Raw genomic sequence first — 21,585 nt, forward strand, 5'->3', positions numbered from 1 at the left:
CATTCATTCCCTTCTCTATTGCTCACAGTGACACTTGGGACACCAGTGCATGAGACATGGGTTTAAAACCCTTGAATCATATTACAATTCATTATCTTAAAATATCCTCATAAGAGCTCTCATATGAGGAGGCAGGCTACACCATACACTTAAAAAACCACTACACTGGGATGACATACAACGAACTGAGCTTAGAGGGACGAATTTTATTAATAAACTGCTTGCTAAGTGAATTTGAAGCCCCAAATTTTTCTAAATTAAACAAGAAAACTTCCATCTGGTCTGAGATTCTAAGAACAGGAACTACCCATGGAACGGGGCTCTGCTTGAAGCTGGTATGGTTTTGGCTTCATGACTAATCCATATGTGGGTGTCAGGTCAAGCTCAGCCATGGGGCATTTCTTCAGTGTGAGCTGTTGCAGAACTGCGGTGATGAAAATGAACAATTCATTTTGTGCAACCTCTTCTCTGAGACACTTCTGGATTCCCATTCCAAAAATGAAGACTTTCTCAATAAGACTTTTATTCAGTTCCCTGTTTTCATTCAGAACTCTCTCAGGTCTAAGCAAGTTGGGATTATCCCAAATAGTTCTGTATAAAATAGACAAAAATAAAAATTTTTAAAGACTTCGTTTTATCACTTTTGCTTTTGTTGCCAACTTCTCCATAATAATTTTGCTTTGGATAAGTCTTCCATACAAGTTCAGAACAATGTATATAAAGTTATATATACATATATCTCTGTGTGTGTGCGTGTGGGTATGGTGCTTCCCGGGTGGTGCAGCAGTAAAGAATCAGTCTGCCAATGCAAATGTGGATTCAACCCTTGGGTCAGGAAGATCCCCCTGGAAAAGAAAATGGCAACTCACTCCAATATTCTTGCCTGGAAAATTCCATGGACAGAGAACCTGGCAGGCTACAGTCCAGGGGCTGAAAAGAGTTAGACATGACTGAGTATGCAAACGTATATGTATATAGTTATGGAAGTATATAATTAGATAATTATTGTGGATATATATGTCATTATTCCCTTTAATATGTTGACAGATTTAGTTATCATAAAACAGTACAATTATACCTATTTTTCACAAAAATGGTTTCTGGTTCATTAAATAGTGAATAAAATACATGAAATGTATTTTAATTTTTTATTATTTTAAATGAATAATTCCACAAAAGTCTCAATAGAATATTACAAAATTGTGGTTAAATAAAAGGTAATAAATATTTTCATCTCCTTGGCTTTAAGCAAAACAGGAAGGATTAGACTATTGAGGCCACACCTCTCACTCTGGTGCTCTTTCACTGTGTTTAGGAAATAACTTTCACACATTATCACAGAGAGGAGCCAGGTCTCCTGAAAGCAACTCTGACTGAGGGGGTGGCCCATATTTGGTTCTCCCTCCTCCTTCCACCTTTTGTTACAAGCACTGCATCAGGCTCATCTACAAGTAATGATAGTGTATTACCTACATCCTTAGCCATACATCAGAGACTCACCTGACTTCATAAAGAACTGGGTCTCTTTGTCGATAGATGTCACCCTCTTCCTAGGAGAAAAATTTGTTTTCTCTGCACCGGAGGTCATAGACCTGGAGGTTTACAAATAATATTTAGTCCTCCAACAAACTTCGTTTTGCTCTCATAATCTTTTAAAAGTAATTCATTGCTGCTAACATTTAAAAATCAGAAGATTCCACAAGAAAATCTCCATTTCTAACTAAAAGAGCTGATAACACTGCGATAATGTCCTGCTCACCAATAGTTTACTGGGCTGGATAGATACAACAAATGACCTCTCCCCACTGCTTCAACATACAATTCACTTTTCATATTTTCCATTGCTCAATGTGTGCTTGAACTTGTGACCTTTTAGATTAAACATGAATAATTTCCCCATAATATCAAGTCTTGAATTACATACTCATTTAACTTAAACAAGTGCCTTCTTACAAAGAGTATTTCTTTATTAGCACCTATGTTAACTGAGCTTATTTGCTCATTACTCAATAGTCAATATAATCACAAGTTCTTAGGATACTAGAACACTTGAGATACTTGGGGTTATACTAACAGAAAATAAATGTCATTCAGTTTACACTGACTGTATTTCTTTTCATAGTGGGTTTAAAAATGTTTAGGTTTATCCAGTGTGATCACTGGGTGGAGAAGAGATGTGTCAATCTCTCTGACAATAAGCTTTCCAGTGGGACAGACTATGCAGTGTATTCCACCAGTTTGCTGGTTACAGAGATTGTGAAGGTGCTATTAGGAGCACAGGATAATAACTTCTCTCCCTAAAAGCCTAGCATCTAAGCCATCAGTCAGATGAGGTCTTGGGTAAAGAGGGAGAAGCTATACAGAGTACTGTACATATGGCTAGCTGAGTGTATAAGAATGCAGTCTTGGGAATTCCCTGTTGGTCCAGTGGTTAGGACTAGCTGCTTTGGCTGCTGGGGCCCAGGTTCGACCCTCAGGAGGGGAACTAAGATCTGGCAAGCCATGTACTGTAGCCAAAGGAAACCAAAAAGAAAGAAAGAAAGAAAGAAAGAATGCAGTCTTTATCAGTTTGCTGGAAACATCAAGTCCTTACTACATGGAGCATATAATTTCCATCAAACCAGATTTGCATATTAAATAGGATTTGCACTGGATGTGAATCCTGCTTCTGTTACCTGCTGAAAATGTGATCTTAAACAATTTGCTCAACTGGGCTGAAAGTTTCTTCATCAGTAAAACTGGGATTATGATAGCACCACTATGTAGGATTACTCTTGAGGTCAGAGTAGATATATCTGAGCTTTTTGTACCCAGCACACAGTTGTTGTTTTAGCTGCTAAGTCACGCCTGACTCCCTGCAACACCATGGACTGTAGCCTGTCAGGCTCCTCTGTCCATGAGGTTCTCAGGCAAGAATACTGGACTGGGATGGCTGCCATTTATTTCTCCAGGGGATTTTCCAGACCTAGGGATCAAACCCCTGTCTCCCAGGTTGGCAGGGGGATTCTTTACCACTGAGCTACTAGGGAAGCCCCTAGAACACAATCAGTTCAGTTCAGTCGCTCAGTCGTGTCCAACTCTTTGCGACCCCATTAATCACAGCACACCAGGCCTCCCTGTCCATCACCATCTCCCGGAGTTCACTCAGACTCACGTCCAGCGAGTCCGTGATGCCATCCAGCCATCTCATCCTTGGTCGTCCCCTTCTCCTCCTGCCCCCATCCCTCCCAGCATCAGAGTCTTTTCCAATGAGTCAACTCTTTGCATGAGGTGGCCAAAGTACTGGAGGTTCAGCTTTAGCGTCATTCCTTTCAAAGAAATCCCAGGGTTGATCTCCTTCAGAATGGACTGGTTGGATCTCCTTGCTGTCCAAGGGACTCTCAAGAGTCTTCTCCAACACCACAGTTCAAAAGCATCAATTCTTCCGCGCTCAGCCTTCTTCACAGTCCAACTCTCACATCCATACATGACCACAGGAAAAACCACAGCTTTGACTAGACGGACCTTTGTTGGCAAAGTAATGTCTCTGCTTTTGAACATGCTATCTAGGTTGGTCATAACTTTTCTTCCAAGGAGCAAGTGTCTTTTAATTTCATGGCTGCAGTCACCATCTGCAGTGATTTTGGAGCCCCCCAAAATTAAGTCTGACACTGTTTCCACTGTTTCCCCATCTATTTCCCATGAAGTGATGGGACCAGATGCCATGATCTTTGTTTTCTGAATGTTGAGCTTTAAGCCAACTTTTTCGCTCTCTTCTTTCACTTTCATCAAGAGGCTTTTTAGCTCCTCTTCACTTTCTGCCATAAGGGTGGTGTCATCTGCATATCTGAGGTTATTGAGATTTCTCCCGGCAACCTTGATTCCAGCTTGTGTTTCTTCCAGTCCAGCATTTCTCATGATGTACTCCGCATAGAAGTTAAATAAGCAGGGTGACAATATGCAGCCTTGATGTACTCCTTTTCCTATTTGGAACCAGTCTGTTGTTCCATGTCCAGTTCTAACTGTTGCTTCCTGACCTGCATACAGATTTCTCAAGAGGCAGGTCAGGTGGTCTGGTATTCCCATCTCTTTCAGAATTTTCCACAGTTTCTTGTGATCCACACAGTCAAAGGTTTTGGCATAGTAAATAAAGCAGAAATAGATGTTTTTCTGGAACTCTTGCTTTTTCCATGATCCAGTGGATGTTGGCCATTTGATCTCTGGTTCCTCTGCCTTTTCTAAAACCAGCTTGAACATCAGGGAGTTCATGGTTCACATATTGCTGAAGCCTGGCTTGGAGAATTTTAAGCATTACTTTACTAGCATGTGAGATGAGTGCAATTGTGCGGTAGTTTGAGCATTCTTTAGCATTGCCTTTCTTTAGGACTGGAATGAAAACTGACTTTTTCCAGTCCTGTGGCCACTGCTGCGTTTTCCAAATTTGCTGGCATATTGAGTGCAGCACTTTCACAGCATCATCTTTCAGGATTTGAAATAGCTCAACTGGAATTCCATCACCTCCACTAGCTTTGTTCGTAGTGATGCTTTCTAAGGCCCACTTGACTTCACATTCCAAGATGTCTGGCTCTAGATTAGTGATCACATCATCATGATTATCTGGGTCGTGAAGATCTTTTTTGTACAGTTCTTCCATGTATTCTTGCCACCTATTCTTAATATCTTCTGCTTCTCTAAATATTAGTTGTACTTTTCATTATTCCCACCACTGCTGTCACCACCCATCAGTCTCATTTTTCACTGCTTGAGGTACTTTCAGCTCAGCCTGACCTTCTGTAATTGATATGGTCAAGCCTCTAGCTGCATTTTCTTCACAAATATTTAGAGTGCCTACTATGTGCCAGGCACCGACCTAGGTGCTTGGGTTGAGGAAAAAGAAAATAAACAAAGAGAGAGAGAAAAAACAAACCCCTGCTTAATGGCTTATACACCAGTGGGGAATTTCAGGCTGCTTTTCAAATATGGGTTGGTCCTATCCATGTAGATGGTGAGCCCATGAAGCCCTTGGCTCACATCTCTCCCTGTGAGCCCACTTTTGAAATTCGATTTATTCTGAATGAATTTGTATTAAGATTTCATCCTTCCCATTATCTGTGAAGAAAGAAAACTGAATTTCTCTCCAACTTCTTTCAAGAGAAACAGAGGGGATGAAGTTTGGTTAAGAAGAATGAAAACTTTTCCCAAATTAATAAAGAGCAAACAAAGAACGAAGCAAATTTTATCTCAAGAAATAAATGCTGACTTCAGTTCAGTTCAGTCACTCAGTCATATCCGACTCTTTGCGACCCCATGAACCACAGCATGCCAGGCTTCCTTGTTCATCACCAACTCCTGGAGTCCACCCAAACCCATGTCCAATGAGTCGGTGATGCCATCCAACCATCTCATCCTTTGTCGTCCCCTTCTCCTCCTGCCCTCAATCTTTCCCAGCATCAGGGTCTTTTTCAATGAGTCAGCTCTTTACATCAGGTGGCTAAAGTACTGGAATTTCAGCTTCAACATCACTCATTCCAGTGAACACCCAGGACTGATCTTCTTTAGGATGGACTGGTTGGATCTCCTTGTAGTTGAGGGGACTCTCAAGAGTCTTCTCCAACACCTAGTTCAAAAGCTAATGGTGACTTACTTATCATGATTTACTTGATACATATTAATAAAGGTGCATGTTTTCCTGGGAATGAAAGCCATTCAGAGTAGTGTCTGCTGTAGCACTATAAGAAAGAGAAATACAGCATTATAACACATCTTGCAAACTCAAATAACCCATCGCTAAGCTGCCTCCCACAATGCATGGACTATTTTTATAAATGCTATTTTCTACTGTAATAATGATATGACATTTTTATAAATGCCTATTCATTCATTAATTTATATATCTTTTCTGATCTCCATGTTTAGTCGCTCAATCATGTCTGACTCTTTGCAACCCTTTGGACTGTAGCCCGCCAAGCTCCTCTGTCCACAGTATTTCCCAGGCAGGATTGCTTGAGTTGGTTGCCACTTCCTTCCCCAGGGGATCTTCCTAAGCTAGGGACTGAACCTGTGTCTCCAGCACTGCAGGTGAATTCTTTACCACTGAAGCATTAAAGTTATTTTTTACTGTAATAATGATATGACATCTCTATAAATCTCCATTCATTCATTAATTGATGTATCTGCTGCTGCTGCTGCTAAGTCACATTAGTTGTGTCAGACTCTGTGTGACCCCATAGACGGCAGCCCACCAGGCGCCCCCATCTCTGGGATTCTCCAGGCAAGAACACTGGAGTGGGTTGCCATTTCCTTCTCCAACGCATGAAAGTGAAAAGTGAAAGGGAAGTCGCTCAGTCATGTCCGACTCCAAGCTCCTCTGTCCACAGGATTTTCCAGGCAAGAATACTGGAGTGGGGTGCCATTGCCTTCTCCAGATGTATCTTATACCTATTGTCAAATTACTAATTTATTCTTTATTTTGTATTTGTTAGACATATTGAGCATTTAATACATTGAGGGCATTGCTATGAGCTAAAATTTCCAGAAAATCATTACAGTATTTCTATGACAGAGTTGGTCATAAGTAGACATGCAATTACAACCAGAAACTTTTAAGGAAATTATAAAGAATTTTCTTTGTATACAGCATGTTATTGTCTTTTACTAATAGATTAAAAAAATATACATCAGTTAGTACTTGATAGAAGTATCTGGGAATTGGAATAGAATTGGAACTAGGAAATCTGAATTCTAGTTATTGTTCTAAGTGAGATTTTGGGCAAATCTCATATCTACTCTATGATTTCATTTCCTAGCTGTGAAATGATATTAGTTGTACCTGGAGGAACTAAGTTGCTTCTAGAACAAGTATTTTATTTTTCTAGTGCCATACTCAGACTTTATGCTTACTGTACACCTTTCCCCTTTATACTTCTGTGATTATGCATGGCTTAAATTGTCATGGTATGTTTCCATATGGTATTCCCTAACTTCCAAAATGGCCCTCATTCTCAGTGACATCTCAATGTGATAAGTTTGAGAATGGACACTGGACACAATTGTCTTAGCCACTTCTGGGTTCTCTCTTCTGATTACCCAACCTGTAGAGAAGATACATCTCATCTATAGTTATTAATGGACTAAACTGAGGAGCCTGTTTCATACTTCCCAGGAAGACTGCAGTCGTCCAATTTCAGCAGAGTATGAGTTGAGAAGCAAGCCTAATTCAGGTGAAAACTATGACTAAACCTCTGTAGTCTAGCTCTCAGCCAAACTGTGCAAACTAGTTCTGTTAATTTAGAAAGTTAATATTTGAAACTCTCTCTGACCTTTCATCTTATAGTTGGTATTGAACTTTGGCAAATAATATGGATATTACTCATTGGATGTCCTCAAAACCCAACAAAGGATAAGACCAAAAAAGGGATGGACCTATTTGTTGGAAGGATTACCTGTTCCTATGTGTAGCCACATGCCTTTCTCAGTACATTCCTGTCACTCCCTCTGTGCATTCAGCTGCTCAAATTCTAATCCGTATAAAAAAACCCATGTTCCTACTCTTTGGAAACCTAGCATGTAAAATTTGATTTCACTAATATGAAAGTATGAGTGATTATATATTCTAAAGGGGGACTCAATATATTAATGCATTCATTGTAGGGTTTCTCTTTCTGTATATATGTTTCCAAAACTTCCCATATGAAAGTGCCTTTCTACACACTTTTAAAGAGTGTATATCCAATAAATACTTATTAGGGTACTGTTTAACCTTCATGTGTGTGTACATACGGTATAAGTAATAGCAAAAATTTTGCTCCCTTTACCTAAGATTGTCCTATTTATTTTGCTTCAATCTATTTCATTTTAACTTATTTTCTGCTTTTTGATCCCTTGTCCTTTTAGATGGAAAATAGTAAATATCCAAGTATAGAATGGATTAAGTCCCAAATGATATATATAAGATGCCTTTTATTAACATGTTTATGCTAAAATTCTTGGGTCATATCACACTACTCTCATTGGCAAATGCATCTGATCTTTTTAGTGTATATATTACTTCATTTCTTCACTTTTAATAATATAATGAATACCTATTTTCTAAAATATGTTTCTCCCTATTATTGAGGTCCTCAGATGTGTTTTCAGGATCCCAAAGTATATGATCACTTTCATTTCACCCCAAATGCCTGCGGTAAATTTGTTCTCTGTTCCTGATTAGTAAAGCCTGTAGGTTGTATTCTTTTATGTAGTACCCAAAGTCACCCTAAGGAAGCCTTTGGGACAGAAGAGCTGCATCTTTAAATGTAGGCCCTTCTTGGGGGGCTTCCCTGATGGCTCAGATGGTAAAGAATCTGCCTGTAATGCAGGAGACTTGGGTTTGATCCCTCGGTCAGGAAGATCTCCTGGAGAAGGAAATGGCAAACCACACCTGTATTCTTGCCTGAAGAATTCCATGAACAGAGGAGCCTGGTGGGCTATAGTACATAGGGTTGCAAAGAGTCAGACATGGCTCAGCAGCTAACACTTCACTTTTTCATTAACTTAAGTTAAAGATGAAATCTGCTTCAACCAGAAAGGGTATCTGCAGGAAAGAGATCACTGTGAATAGGTAGCATCACATGTGAAATATGGAGAGCAAACTAGAGAGGCAAAATTCAGGGGACTGAGTGGCTAACTCTCTGGGTTTGACTGCTCAGCTAGTGGTCTTCCCCTTTGAGGTCCCTGGGCTGAAGCCACTGCATCCTGCTGTGCCAATTACCACATGCAGTGAGAGACCTTACCATACTTTGACTATTTAAAGATGGGAAGGGAAAAATCACTGAGTTTAATTTTTTTCATTTTAACTATAAGGAATGGAAACAGTTTGAACTACTATAACTTAAGTTGTTTACATACATATTTAATAAAGCTTATCTACTTAGCCTATACTGGCATGCCTTTGGGAGCTGGAGAGTCTGGCATAAAGTTTAGTAAACTTTCAAATACCTATAAATGTATACTCTGTTCAATCTATTTGTGGCAACACTAGCTTCCTCCATCTATTATCTAGCAAAATTCTTAGCTATTGAAAACGAAGCCACATCACATTAGCAGGTGGCTAAGACTGCTCATGGGGGTAAGTTAAGTGAGTCTGTATGACACTTAATAGCCAAGTATAAATTATGGTTAGATTATCCATTGCTCCAAATTTCAATATTCTTTCCTCCCCTTAATTAGTAAATATATGCTGAAATATGCTGAAAGTTAATGGCATCATAATTTAGTTATGGAAAACATTCACATAATTTCCTTTGCTCTAGTTTAAATTTCATTAAAGGTTTCAAAATAAAATAAAATATTAAAATAATATTAACATAATATAGATTTTAAAGAACTTCCTTCCTTCATTCTAATGCTTTAGATTCTATACTCCTCCCACACCACTTTTGGAACAGTTGTTATCCCAAAGGAGAAGCATATTCTTACCAATGAGGAATAGTAAAAAGGAGAAAGGAGGTATGCCTGAATATTTCATTTATAAAAGCTTCTGTGTAGGGTAAAATTTTCCTGTCTTCAAATCTGGGTGATTTCATCGCAATGTTTCCATCTGAGGGAAAAAAAAGCTTTTTAAAATTTTAATTTAAAATGAAAATATACTCATAATAATTATATTTTCATCTGAAAGCATGTTACCAATTTCTTCTTGAATTTTGACTTGAATTTCTGGATAGTATACCAAATAAAGAAGGCTCCAAAATATACATGTTGATATTATTTCAAACCGTGAAAATATAGAGAAAGTGTACCTTGGAAAAAGGTATTAGCAAAATCAGATTTCAATTTACTTTATATTTGGATACTAAGAATCCAAGGAAAATAATTTACATACAACTGCTCATTAACAATTATTATAATTATTATTTACAAATACAATTGTATTTGTAATTTGTATTTATAAATATAATTATAAGTTGTATTTACAAATACAATTATTATACATTAAGGTTTATTTCAAAATATAGGCTTAATATCTTGCCCATTAGAATACCCACTATCAATAAAATGTTGGTGAGAATACAGAAAACATGGAACTCTAATGTATTGATGGTAGAGATGTAAAATGATGAAATCACTATAGAAAACAATATAAAGAGCTCTCAAAATATTTAAAAAAGAATTACCATGTGACCGATCAACCTCACTTCTCAAAATAAACTCAACACAGTTGAAAAAATGGACTTAAAAAGATATGTAAATCTACGTTCATGGTAGCATTATTCACAATAGTCAAGAGATGGAAACAATCCACACATCCACTCATAGACAACTGGATAAATAAAATATGGTATATACATGCAATAGAACATTTTGCAGCCTTAAAAAGGAGATGGTGCCACTTGCTATGATACGGATGAACCTCAAGGACATTATGCTAAATGAAACAACTTAGTCACAAAAGGAAAATACTGTGTGATTCCACTCATATGAGGTATTGTCATCAAAATCATAAAAACAGATTAGAAAGGTAGGTGCCTAGGGTTGGCAGGAGAGGGGAGGGCAAATTGGGGTTTAATAGGCATAGAATTATAGTTTTAAAAGACAAAAAAGTTCTAAAAATCTGTTGCACAACAATGTGAATATACATGACACTACTGAATTGTACACATAAAAATATTTAGGATAGTAAATTTAATCTAAGGGGCTTGCAACCACAATAAAAAGTAAAATTAAAAAAATTTTAATGTACAGATATTATTATAAGGCAAATTAAAACACTGGAAATAGCTCAGTACAAAATAAACCATTGTTATAATGGCTATGATCTATATATAATAATAATATCTTAAACCATAAATAGCTATTGAATGCTTATTCTGTTCTATGCTCATTTCACTGAGGAGAGAGCTGTGCCTCAAAGACCTTATGGACCTTGCTTAAGGTGACTCGACTCAGAAGAGACAGGTGGGATGTAAACTTGGACTTACCTGGCTTCAAGTCCATAAGTTTGTATAAGTGCATAATGGAAGGTTGAGTACATTCACTTTTTGAAATACTAACTTTTAATGTAGTTATTTTATTTTAAAAATTCATTCTTTAAACACAGTGTCTTCACTTTTGATATCATCTATACATTGGTAAGATGCTTTTCATTTATTATCAAAATTAAAGCTGAAAGGTCTATATAAAACTTCATCTTTTCTCAAGGATGACTTTACATCAAAGAATGTGATCAGTTTTCTTGAAAACCTACAGTCAGAAATATCACATTAAACAGTTTTTCTAGGCTGTTCTAATTACAAATTCAATTCAGTGATGACCTAACGGTTCAGATGGCAAAGGCTTTGCCTGCAGTGTACGAGACCAGGGTTCGATCCCTGGGTTGGGAAGATCCTCTGGAGAAGGGAATGGCTATCCACTCCAGTACTCTTGCCTGGAAAATTCCATGGACGGAGGGGCCTGGCAGGCTATAGTTCATAGGGTCACAAAGAGTCAGACATGACTGAGTGACTAACACTATTGCCAATATTATAAACGTTATTTGTGTTTTCTACCAAATCTTACAAAATCTAGTAACAAAAATTAATGGTTAAATCAATACAACATTTAAGGCTTTCATGATGATGATGACAACAACAACAGTGATAATTCCAAATACTGATCACTTGATTGCCCTGCCATTTGAAATGGGGGCTGTAATTAGTCCCACTCTAGAGATGAGAAACATGCAGCACAGAGATGGTTAAATATTTTACCAGGACCTCACAAGAGACAAAGTGAGTCTCTAATTCAAATTTCTGGTTTCACTGCATTGGGACTTCAGAATTTGTTTGTTCTCTAAACAACCTTGCATCACAACATGTGCAAGAAATATACCCAAACTTAGCTTCAGAGCAAAGAGAACTCCTTCCCAAACATCTCTTCTTAAGACCTGGTTTTACATCTTTTGAACAGGGCAATCTCTTGTAGTGAGCCTGTAGATTCAACAGTTCTTATGCCATAAAATTTCTAACATGACTTCATAGTGCAAGGAATTATCCTGAAAATAAATTGCCCACATGGATTTGCCAACAATGGTGTCTATAGTATCATACAGCATGTTACAAGAACATGGAATTCTATTCAGAATACACTGTCTCTATTTGTTGTTAAAAGAAAACAAAACAAGTCGTGAATTCTGCATAAAAGACACGGATTTTGCACACTGTAGAGCCATGAACATTATATCCAAGACCTAGGACTATTTGGATAAATATCAGGATTCAGATTTTGATCATCATGAACTTTTCTTTTTATATCAAGGCTTAAGCAACCTTTTATTTATTTTGGCATGAGGAAAAATAATACAAACAAACAAATGCCTCTGTTTACAAAGGAAATTCAGGAACACAAATATGTAGATCCTAGGAAAAAAAGTGAACCCAATCGCCAATAACTATGGCATAAAGAAGAAAGGATAATACAAGTCTGAAGAATACTCCACCTAAAATGAAACTGTTAAAACACTTTTTAGAATTTTGCTGTTGTTGCTGTTATACTAAGGGAATTTGCCTTCTACAGTCTAATATCTTATAAGAGTATAATAAATATGATAGTGTCAGCACAAATGATAAACAACCTATGATAGCAATAGAAGAGAGCTTTTTTTAAAAAAAGATTTTTGATGTGGACCATTTTAAAGCCTTTACTGAATTTGTCAAAATATTACATCACAAGGCATGTGGGATCTTAGCTCCCCAACCAGACAACTGGACTGCCAGGGAAGTCCCTAGAACAGAGTTTCATTTGAGCTAAACTGAGGACTGTAGCCCAGGAGACAGATTCAAGAAGCACTTGAATTGTGTTTCCCCAGAATTAAAATGGGGAAAGTTTGTATAGGAAAAAACTGCAAAGTTACATAAGGTGTCTGTCAAGAATTATGGCTGGAGTTGGCAAGAAGTAAGTGTGGTTGTTAAGCAAGGATTGCCTAGGGTCCGAAATAGTTGCTTAGTTACAAGAAACCTTCAAGCCATAAGTTTGTAGCTGGCAGCTACTAGCAGATATTGTTTTGAAAACTGCTGGTGTTGTCCTTGAGTTTGATATAGCACAGAAAATTCAAGTTCTCAGTGATGCAGGAACGTGTCTGAAACAATGTCCACAATGACCGTCCAGCTCCATTACAGATTCCTGAACCACAGTTTTATATTTTGTCAGAACAAAGAACAAACATCAAACATAAGAGAGGTACATCCTTCAAGGTTTCAGTGAGTCAGCATGACATGGTGTCTGAGAAGGAAATTTCATCTTCAAAGGAGTGCTAGAATTGGTATCATAGGAAGGGGGTGATGTATTACCCCTATCTTCAAAGTGAATAAGTCTTTTCAGTCATGTCTAAATCTTTGCAACTTTATGGACTGTATGTAGCCCACCAGGCTCCTTTGTCATGGGATTCCCTAGGCAAAAATACCTGAATGGGTCGCTATGCCCTCCTCCAAGGGATCTTCCCAACCCAGGGATGGAACCTGTGTCTCAGGTCTCCTGCATTCAGAGGTGGATTGTTTACTGCTGAGTCACTTGGGAAGTCTTATCCAAACTTGAGCACAAAGCGGAAGCCAAATCATGTGCCCACCATGATAACTTCCCCAGACCTCAATACCTGAAAATTGCTTCCATCAATAGGTAAAAATGGTTTTAAGAAGAAAAAAAACAAAACAAAACACTACGAAGTGTTAAGAGTGATAGTGGTGTGATGGCGATATAAATTATCTTCCTGAAAAGGATATTGATAATCTGTATGAAAAACTCAAGAATTCTTTTATTATGTGACCCGGAAATTCTGCTTCATAACATAAGAGTACAATGAAAAAGGAGACAAAATTGATGCACAAAGATAGTCATCTTAGCATTGGCAAGATATTCAATATCTGCATTACTGAGACACGGACTAGTAAAATATGGGGAGGGTATAGACCATGGAGCACTGTGCAGTTGTTAGAAGCAGCAAATTAGAAATACACCTGACAACCATGATTGGATCTTAAAAATATAGGGTTTCATGAAAAAGGTTAGAAAGGAGATGCAAATAACAATGGTAATTTACATATATTAAAGATCATGATAAATATAAGAATATACACTAGTACATGAAAATATAAAATATAAAACCAAGCACATTTTATAAGAGTACATAAGGCAAAAAAACAGTACTTAAACAGATTAAGAATAAATGTCGATGGGTTGGGAAAGGGACTGGGTGTGGGACGTAGACTTAAGAGTAGTAAATGGCCAATATCAAAAGAAGGAAATACTTTATAGCAGAAAACAGAAAATTGTGATTAACTGTCATTCACCTTAAATACTGATAAATAGTCGTACATACCAGCTCCAAAGAGGTCACTCACAGTGCTTAAAATTTCATCCTCATTTAAGGTGGTGGTTTGGGTGACAGCATATTTGTTGTGACATGCATTAATCAGAGCATCAGTGATATCTTGGATATGGTCTTGAGGACACAAGCCTTAACATGATTATTCATCCCTTCTTACATTTTACAGCACATATGACTCTCATGCAGGAAGAGCCATATTACCATGTAACTTGAAATGAACCCAATTAACTTAAGAATGTAAAGAATATAAGTAGATCATTTTAAATCTTGCAACTAATTTTGCTTGTCAGTGGTAATGCTCAATCATAAAAGAGTGTAGTGAAGAAAACCAAGTTACCAAACTCAATTTTCTTCTTAAGAGTTTTTTTTTTTTTTTTCAATCAATAAAGCGTATGCCTATGTCTGGAAGCACACTTAGAAAAATCAGAGGTTAACTTATAGAGAAAATGCTAAGCAATAAATATAAAAGATTTTCAAACCTATTGTAAGAATTTTACTATGATCACCATGTAAAAGGAGGTGTGATTGGAATAGGTTAGGGAGTATGAAAAAAAATTTTATGAATTTCACAAATTGTTTTATTTACAGTATCTGATCTAGAATTCCAAGCTGGTACCTTGATACAGATTGTTTTCTGCCCATTCCTTTTAATCAGATGGGACTTAAGTCCTCACTCTCTTCATTTGTTCAATTATCTACTTTTTCATGTTTCCCCCTGCAATGCTTTACTCTCAGGAAATAGTTCCCTAACAACTAGGATTTTTTCTAGTATTTACATAATTCGAGAGAGAAATTTTCTTTTGTGGACCATCAAATTGGGCCAAAAACATTTCAATGGCCTCACAAAAAGGTTTGCTTCTGTCATCTGGAAAACATTTCTACATGTGTTATGATCTCAAAGTTCATTTCTCCATAGGAAAGAAACTCAAGGAGGATATGAGACTAAACTGGAAGCTTCCTATATAGGACATTCCTTATAATTATTAAAAGAACTTTCTGAAAAAACTATGCTGATACTTTTAAGACCTCATAGTTTCAGAGATAAAATTAGAGAAACAAAATTATTGGGTCATTTCTTCAGGAAACCCATTTACATGTTGATCATCATTTATTAGCCAAGGACAGATTCATATTTCAAGTATGCACCTTATCTACACAGTATGGAAATTCTGAGATTTCAAAAAATTCAAAGTTCTTTTTTGGGTCCCTGCGTGAGAACTAAGTAATACTGCCTTATAATCTCTCTGAGTGGACTTCACATTTATTAATGGTTTGGGTGAGGTTCATTATGGAAAAACTACAGTAAAAGAACCAAGGTAGTACATACAACTATCTGAGCTCTCAATGCATTTCACAACTTGTTTTTTTCCTTCTCACCAAATCCCTTGTCCCGTCATGCATTTAAACCCTTACCTTATCGTGTAAGATGATCTGGTACATGTAGAGCAATAAACATGCCTGATAGAGAATAAATAGAGTAGTAATAAATAGCAGAGGATAAATGCCTGATTCGGGGCATGATAAAACTCCTGGGGAGCATTTATAGCTTGCAAAGGAAGGTATCTGAAAGATGGTATGAAATCAGCAGGATTTGAGGCACTGGAGGCCTTGAGTAAGTCATCGTCTGTTTTAACAATTCTAAGAAACTCCTCATCACTGTGGTCATATCTCTTGCCAAAGCAAAGGGTACAGATAACATTGGCCATAGCACAGGTAATAGCACCTCTGGGTTCAAAGCTGCCACTCTTGGAAGTCAATTCTGTAAAGACTTTTACCAGCTCAGAGACTTCCTCGATGACATGTTCCTCAAGTAAGCAAGAGCAGGTGGAGGATTTTGCTTCTGCTTTAGAAAATGTTTGTAAAGCATTGGAAGCAATTTTCTTATGAAGTTTCCAGTTCTCCCCATTGAACGCATAAGACTCTTCATTGTGCCAGGAAAGAAAAGGTATACACATTAGGTCAGCCTGCAAAATGCTCTCCATTTTTGAGTAGCACTTTCACCATTTCCATCCCATTCACCACCAGGACAGGTACCATGCCAAGTTTGATGAGAAAGACATCTCCATATTTCTTCCTCATTTCCATGAAGACAAGGTAAGGATGGTCTCCAAGCTGAAGAAGATTTTCCACGATGGAGAGGGACCATGGGCTAGGAGGAAACACCTCCTTTCTCCCTTTGTTTCCTAGTTCTCTTACAAAAACAAAAACCATCACCAAAATTATGAGAGAAGTGGTCACCTCTCCAGAAGTGACTGCCATCCCGAACATCATTTTCAGGTATAAAACACCTAAAATAGAAAAATTTAACCATCATTTTTGCTCTTCTAAGCATAGACTAAGTAGTCTTTCTCCATGTAAACATTTAGGAGAAGAGTACAGACTCTTTATATTTAGATGAAAACTATTATTAAACAATGCACCAAGAGGGTAAAATTAAATTCTTGTAAAATTCACTGTATGTCTATCTCAATTCTATTATTTTCATGATTCTAACCATTAGACTAAATCCTTTCATGTCAGTTGTTGACATCATGGACAGAAGAAGAGGATAACTCACTGTAGGAAGCAGCCTGGTGGGTGGCAAATGGATTGAGGCTACAGAATCTGATTTCCTACTCATTAGCTGGGGGAATCTTCATCCTGTCACTAATCTAAGTGCATCCCAGTTGTCTCATCTGTGTTCTACTTAACAAAAATTATTCATACGTTTTCTCAACAAATATTTATTGAACACCCCAATGTCAGGCACTGAAAAATACAAAACAAAATTTCACAGATTAAAGAGGAAACTAGAAGAACAAAAATAAGATTACAAAGTAATAAGTGCTATAAAAAAAAAAAACCGTGTAGAGTGCCATCTGTCATTGTGTGAGGGTGAAGTGCAGTCGTCATTAAAAAGTACTTGGGTAGGGCTTCCCAACTGGCTCAGGACTAAGAGTCTACTGGCCAGTGCAGGAGACATGGGTTCGATCTCTGATCTGGGAAGATCCCACGTGCATCAAAGCAACTAAACGCAAACGCTACAACTATTGAGCCTGGGCTCTCGAGCCTGGGAGCCACAACTCAGCCCACGTGCCAAAACTCTTGAAGCCCGGGTGCCCTAGAGTCCATGCTCTGCAACAAAAGAAGCTACTGCAGTGAGCAGCCAGAACACTGCAGGGAAGAGTAGCCCTCACTCTCTGCAGCTAGAGAAATGCCCATGCAGCAACAAAGACCCAGGATGGCCAAAAATAAATAAACAAATAAAATAATTTTTTTTTAAGTACTTGGTGAATTACAAGCCATTTAGTAGAAATCTAATTGGCTGTCTGTCTAGTCTGTTCTTAAACTTCTCAGCCTGCTTGTAAAAGTGACTTTCTGAAGCAATTCTACTGGTTTGAAACCTGTCTGTATCGTCACAAATGGTTGATCCAAGGATAAGCCTTCAGTCCAAGATGAACCTTAGGAATACGGACCTGGGACTGTGAAGGTTCATCTTCTCTTTGGGCAGCTAGGTCGATAAGACATAAATCTGAAAATAAAACCTGGGGACATTTCACCTACCAGGAGGACCTGAGAAACTGTGAGAAACGGTCTGAAAAATAAATGAAGTAAAAAGGAAAAGAAATAAAAGATAGAGAGTGGTCTCATGACCTTGTATTCACTGTTTCTAGTATCTTCATGAGATTTTGTCCTCAGACTGAACTCTTTTCTGTTTAAACTAGCTAAAACTGGTTTCTGTTACCAAGAGGGTCATACCTCTCTCTCCTGCAAAATAAAGTTTAACAGACATGAAGAATATTTTTGTTAGTTATTGCATTTTTACGATTTTATCTATTTATCTGCCTGCACTGGGTCCTCATTGCAGGACCAGCTTTCTCTAGCTGTGGCGAATGGGGGCTAGTCTTCCTTGCGGTGCTCAGGCTTCTCATTGTGGTGGCTTCTCTTGTTGCAGAGCACAGACTCGAGACACCTGGCCTTTGGTAGCTGCAGCACGCAGGCTCACCAGTTGCAGTGGGTGGCTCCAGGGTGTGAGTGCTTCAGTACTTGTGGCACATGGGCTATGTTCCTTCACGGCATACGCAATCTTCCCAGACAAGGGTTCGAATTGAACCCGTGTCCTCTGCATTGGCAGGCAGATTTCTATCCACTGTGCCACAAGGGAAGTCCAGATATTGTATTTTATAGTAACTACAGAGAGAATTCAAAACTTTCTCTCCCTTGAAAGAATATAACTGAATTTCACACTTGGCAAATTAGTTCTTGAGACAAATAACATTGGTGGGCAGTATACTCATTGGCCAGTGTAAATATCCAGTTCTTTTTTGTTTGCTGAGTATGCCAGCACTCAATTTAATATATATGTAATATATAGATACATATACACACTGAGAGGCATCCTTGCTAGCAGCAATGAATTTGTTTTTCAGTTCAGAAGAAAATGATAGGGCTGTAAAAAGCACTACACTTACATTCTATTTTTTTAAAAAAGCACCAAGGACCAAAGAAACGTGTATCTTTACTCTGCCACCCTGAATATGCAAGAAAAACCTTGTTACCTATTTTATGTGATTGTTTCACCTTTCCAAGTTGACAGATAAAATGTGGCTAATTACACTCACTTGGTTGGCATTGTTTCCTAAGGAATAAACTTAAGGGTTGAAAGTTAAAGATCAACTTCTTTTCATGGGGGTAAAAATGTGCAGCTAAACTAGCAAGAAAACTTGAGTCCCTAATCAATGCAAGAGCTACAGTTTGCAAAACTTTCTTTCTCTCTCAGTTCAGGAAGAAAACAGTGAGAATGTCGCTGTGCTGCGGCTTTGCAGCATACTGATTTTGTGAAACCTCTCCTGCTTCTATGACATTTATCCCCTGTTCAGTTCAGTTCAGTTCAGTTGCTCAGTCCTGTCCAACTCTTTGCAACCCCATGGACTGCAGCACACCAGGCCTCCCTGTCCATCACCAACTCCTGGAGTTCACTCAGACTCACGGCCATCGAGTCCATGATGCCATCCAGCCATCTCATCCTCTGTCATCCCCTTCTCCTCCTGCCCCCTATCTCTCCCAGCATCAGAGTCTTTTCCAATGAGCCAACTCTTTGCATGAGGTGGACAAAGTACTGGAGTTTCAGCTTTAGCATCATTCCTTCCAAAGAAATCCCAGGGCTGATCTCCTTCAGAATGGACTGACTGGATCTCCTTGCAGTCCAAGGGACTCTCAAGAGTCTTCTTCAACACCACAGTTCAAAAGCATTAGTTCTTCAGCACTCAGCTTTCTTCACAGTCCAACTCTCACATCCATACATGGCCACAGGAAAAACCATAGCCTTGACTAGACGGACCTTTGTTGGCAAAGTAATGTCACTGCTTTTCAATATGCAATCTAGGTTGGTCATAAATTTTCTTCCAAGGAGCAAGTGTCTTTTAATTCCATGGTTGCAGTCACCATCTGCAGTGATTTTGGAGCTCCAAAAACTAAAGTCTGACACTGTTTCCATTGTTTCCCCATCTATTTCCCATAAAGAAAATGGGACCAGATACCATGATCTTCGTCTTCTGAATGTTGAGCTTTAAGCCAACTTTTTCACTCTCCTCTTTCACTTTCATCAAGAGGCTTTTGAGTTCCTCTTCACTTTCTGCCATAAGGGTGGTGTCATCTGCATATCTGAGGTTATTGATATTTCTCTCGGCAATCTTGATTCCAGCTTGTGCTTCTTCCAGCCCAGCATTTCTTATGATGTACTCTGCACATAAGTTAAATACGCAGGGTGACAATATACAGCCTTGACGTACTCCTTTTCTTATTTGGAACCAGTCTGTTGTTCCATGTCCAGTTCTAATTGTTGCTTCCTGACCTGCATATAGGTTTCTCAAGAGGCAGGTCAGGTGGTCTGGCATGCCCATCTCTTTCAGAATTTTCCACAGTTTATTGTGATCTACACAGTCAAAGGCTTTGGCATAGTCGATAAAGCAGAAATAGATGTTCCTCTGGAACTCTCTTGCTTTTTCCATGATCCAGTGGATGTTGGCCATTTGATCTCTGGTTCCTCTGCCTTTTCTAAAACCAGCTTGAACATCAGGGAGTTCACGGTTCACATATTACTGAAGCCTGGCTTGGAGAATTTTGAGCATTACTGTACTAGCGTGTGAAATGAGTGCAATTGTGCAGTAGTTTGAGCATTCTTTGGCATTGCCTTTCTTTGGGATTGGAATGAAAGGTACTAGGTGCCAGATCCAGAACTAAGCACTAATCCACACTGTCTTTCAAAACTCATACCTCTGTGTGGTAATATATCATCCTGTTACAGAAAGGCTTCACAAGATAAAAAAAATCATTTTCTTCCTTTATTTCCCATTAAAAAATACATTTACTTATTAATTTGGCTGTGCCAGGTCTTAATTGTGATGGGAAGCCTTTAATTGTGGCCTGGTGATCTTTTTTTTCCATTATTGTTTTCAGTTGAAGAGTCCAAACTCTTAGCTGCAGCATGTGGGATCTAGTTCCCCAAATGAGGACCTTGTAGAGTCTTAGCCACTGCACCACCAGGGAAGTCCCTATTTCCCATGTTTTTTAAGCTTAATATCAAATCACCAATTACTTGGAGCACTTGCTTTTTCACAAATGTCAAAAAAGTCCATTTCTCTTAGGCATTCACCAAACTACTAATTTGTATTATTGACAATAGTCCTATTATCGGTGTTTTCAAAGCAGACGACTACTAAGTAGATGAGAATGGGTGTGGTTAGAAGTAAGAGTGATTTGACTCCCACAGAGATGACTGGGTTGCCCTGCCTACCTCTCCCGCTGTTTAGCTGTGGGAGCTCCATTAAATTATAGTCTCTTTTGGTCTCAGTCTTCTCATCTATAAAATGGTCCCTTCAGACTAGAAGACCTTGAAGGCCAGCTGAAGCCTTCAGTAGTCAAAGTTAGAAGGAAATGCTGGACAGAAGCCTGAGCGTGATGTCCAGGGTTAATTGCCAGAGTTTCCAGAGCAGTCAACGGTTCATCAACAAATGTCAGTAACTGTGTGACTGCCTTGGATTCTTTTTCAACTTGGGCCCTTTTTAGTCTTTAAGACATTCTTCTTGGCAGTTTACCAGACCCAGACACATTGCCAACTTTCCCAGCAACTTTCTTGGAAAGTTCTGAACGCACATTCTGTTCCTGTTGTTTTGCGGTGAAGTGGGGCTGAGAACAGAGGGTGTTCATCTCACTAAGGGTGGCCTGCTGCATCGTCAAAAATTCAAGGTGAACTCTAACCCTTTTGCTTCCCATTTGCATGGAATTAAGGT

General features: G+C 38.4%; 1 protein-coding gene across 1 annotated transcript; it reads right to left on the minus strand.

Annotated features, from left to right (window-relative positions):
- Nucleotides 1-290: 290 nt before the first annotated feature.
- On the minus strand, nt 291-16,585 carry LOC138432359 (cytochrome P450 1A1-like). Its single transcript, XM_069573715.1, is given in 3 exon segments — nt 291-591; nt 15,728-16,234; nt 16,236-16,585. Coding segments are annotated over 3 exon segments (1,158 nt in total).
- Between the last annotated feature and the right edge of the window lie 5,000 nt (nt 16,586-21,585).

The sequence above is a fragment of the Ovis canadensis genome, chromosome 2 (genome assembly GCF_042477335.2).
Source record: "Ovis canadensis isolate MfBH-ARS-UI-01 breed Bighorn chromosome 2, ARS-UI_OviCan_v2, whole genome shotgun sequence".
Classification (NCBI taxonomy): Eukaryota; Metazoa; Chordata; class Mammalia; order Artiodactyla; family Bovidae; genus Ovis; species Ovis canadensis.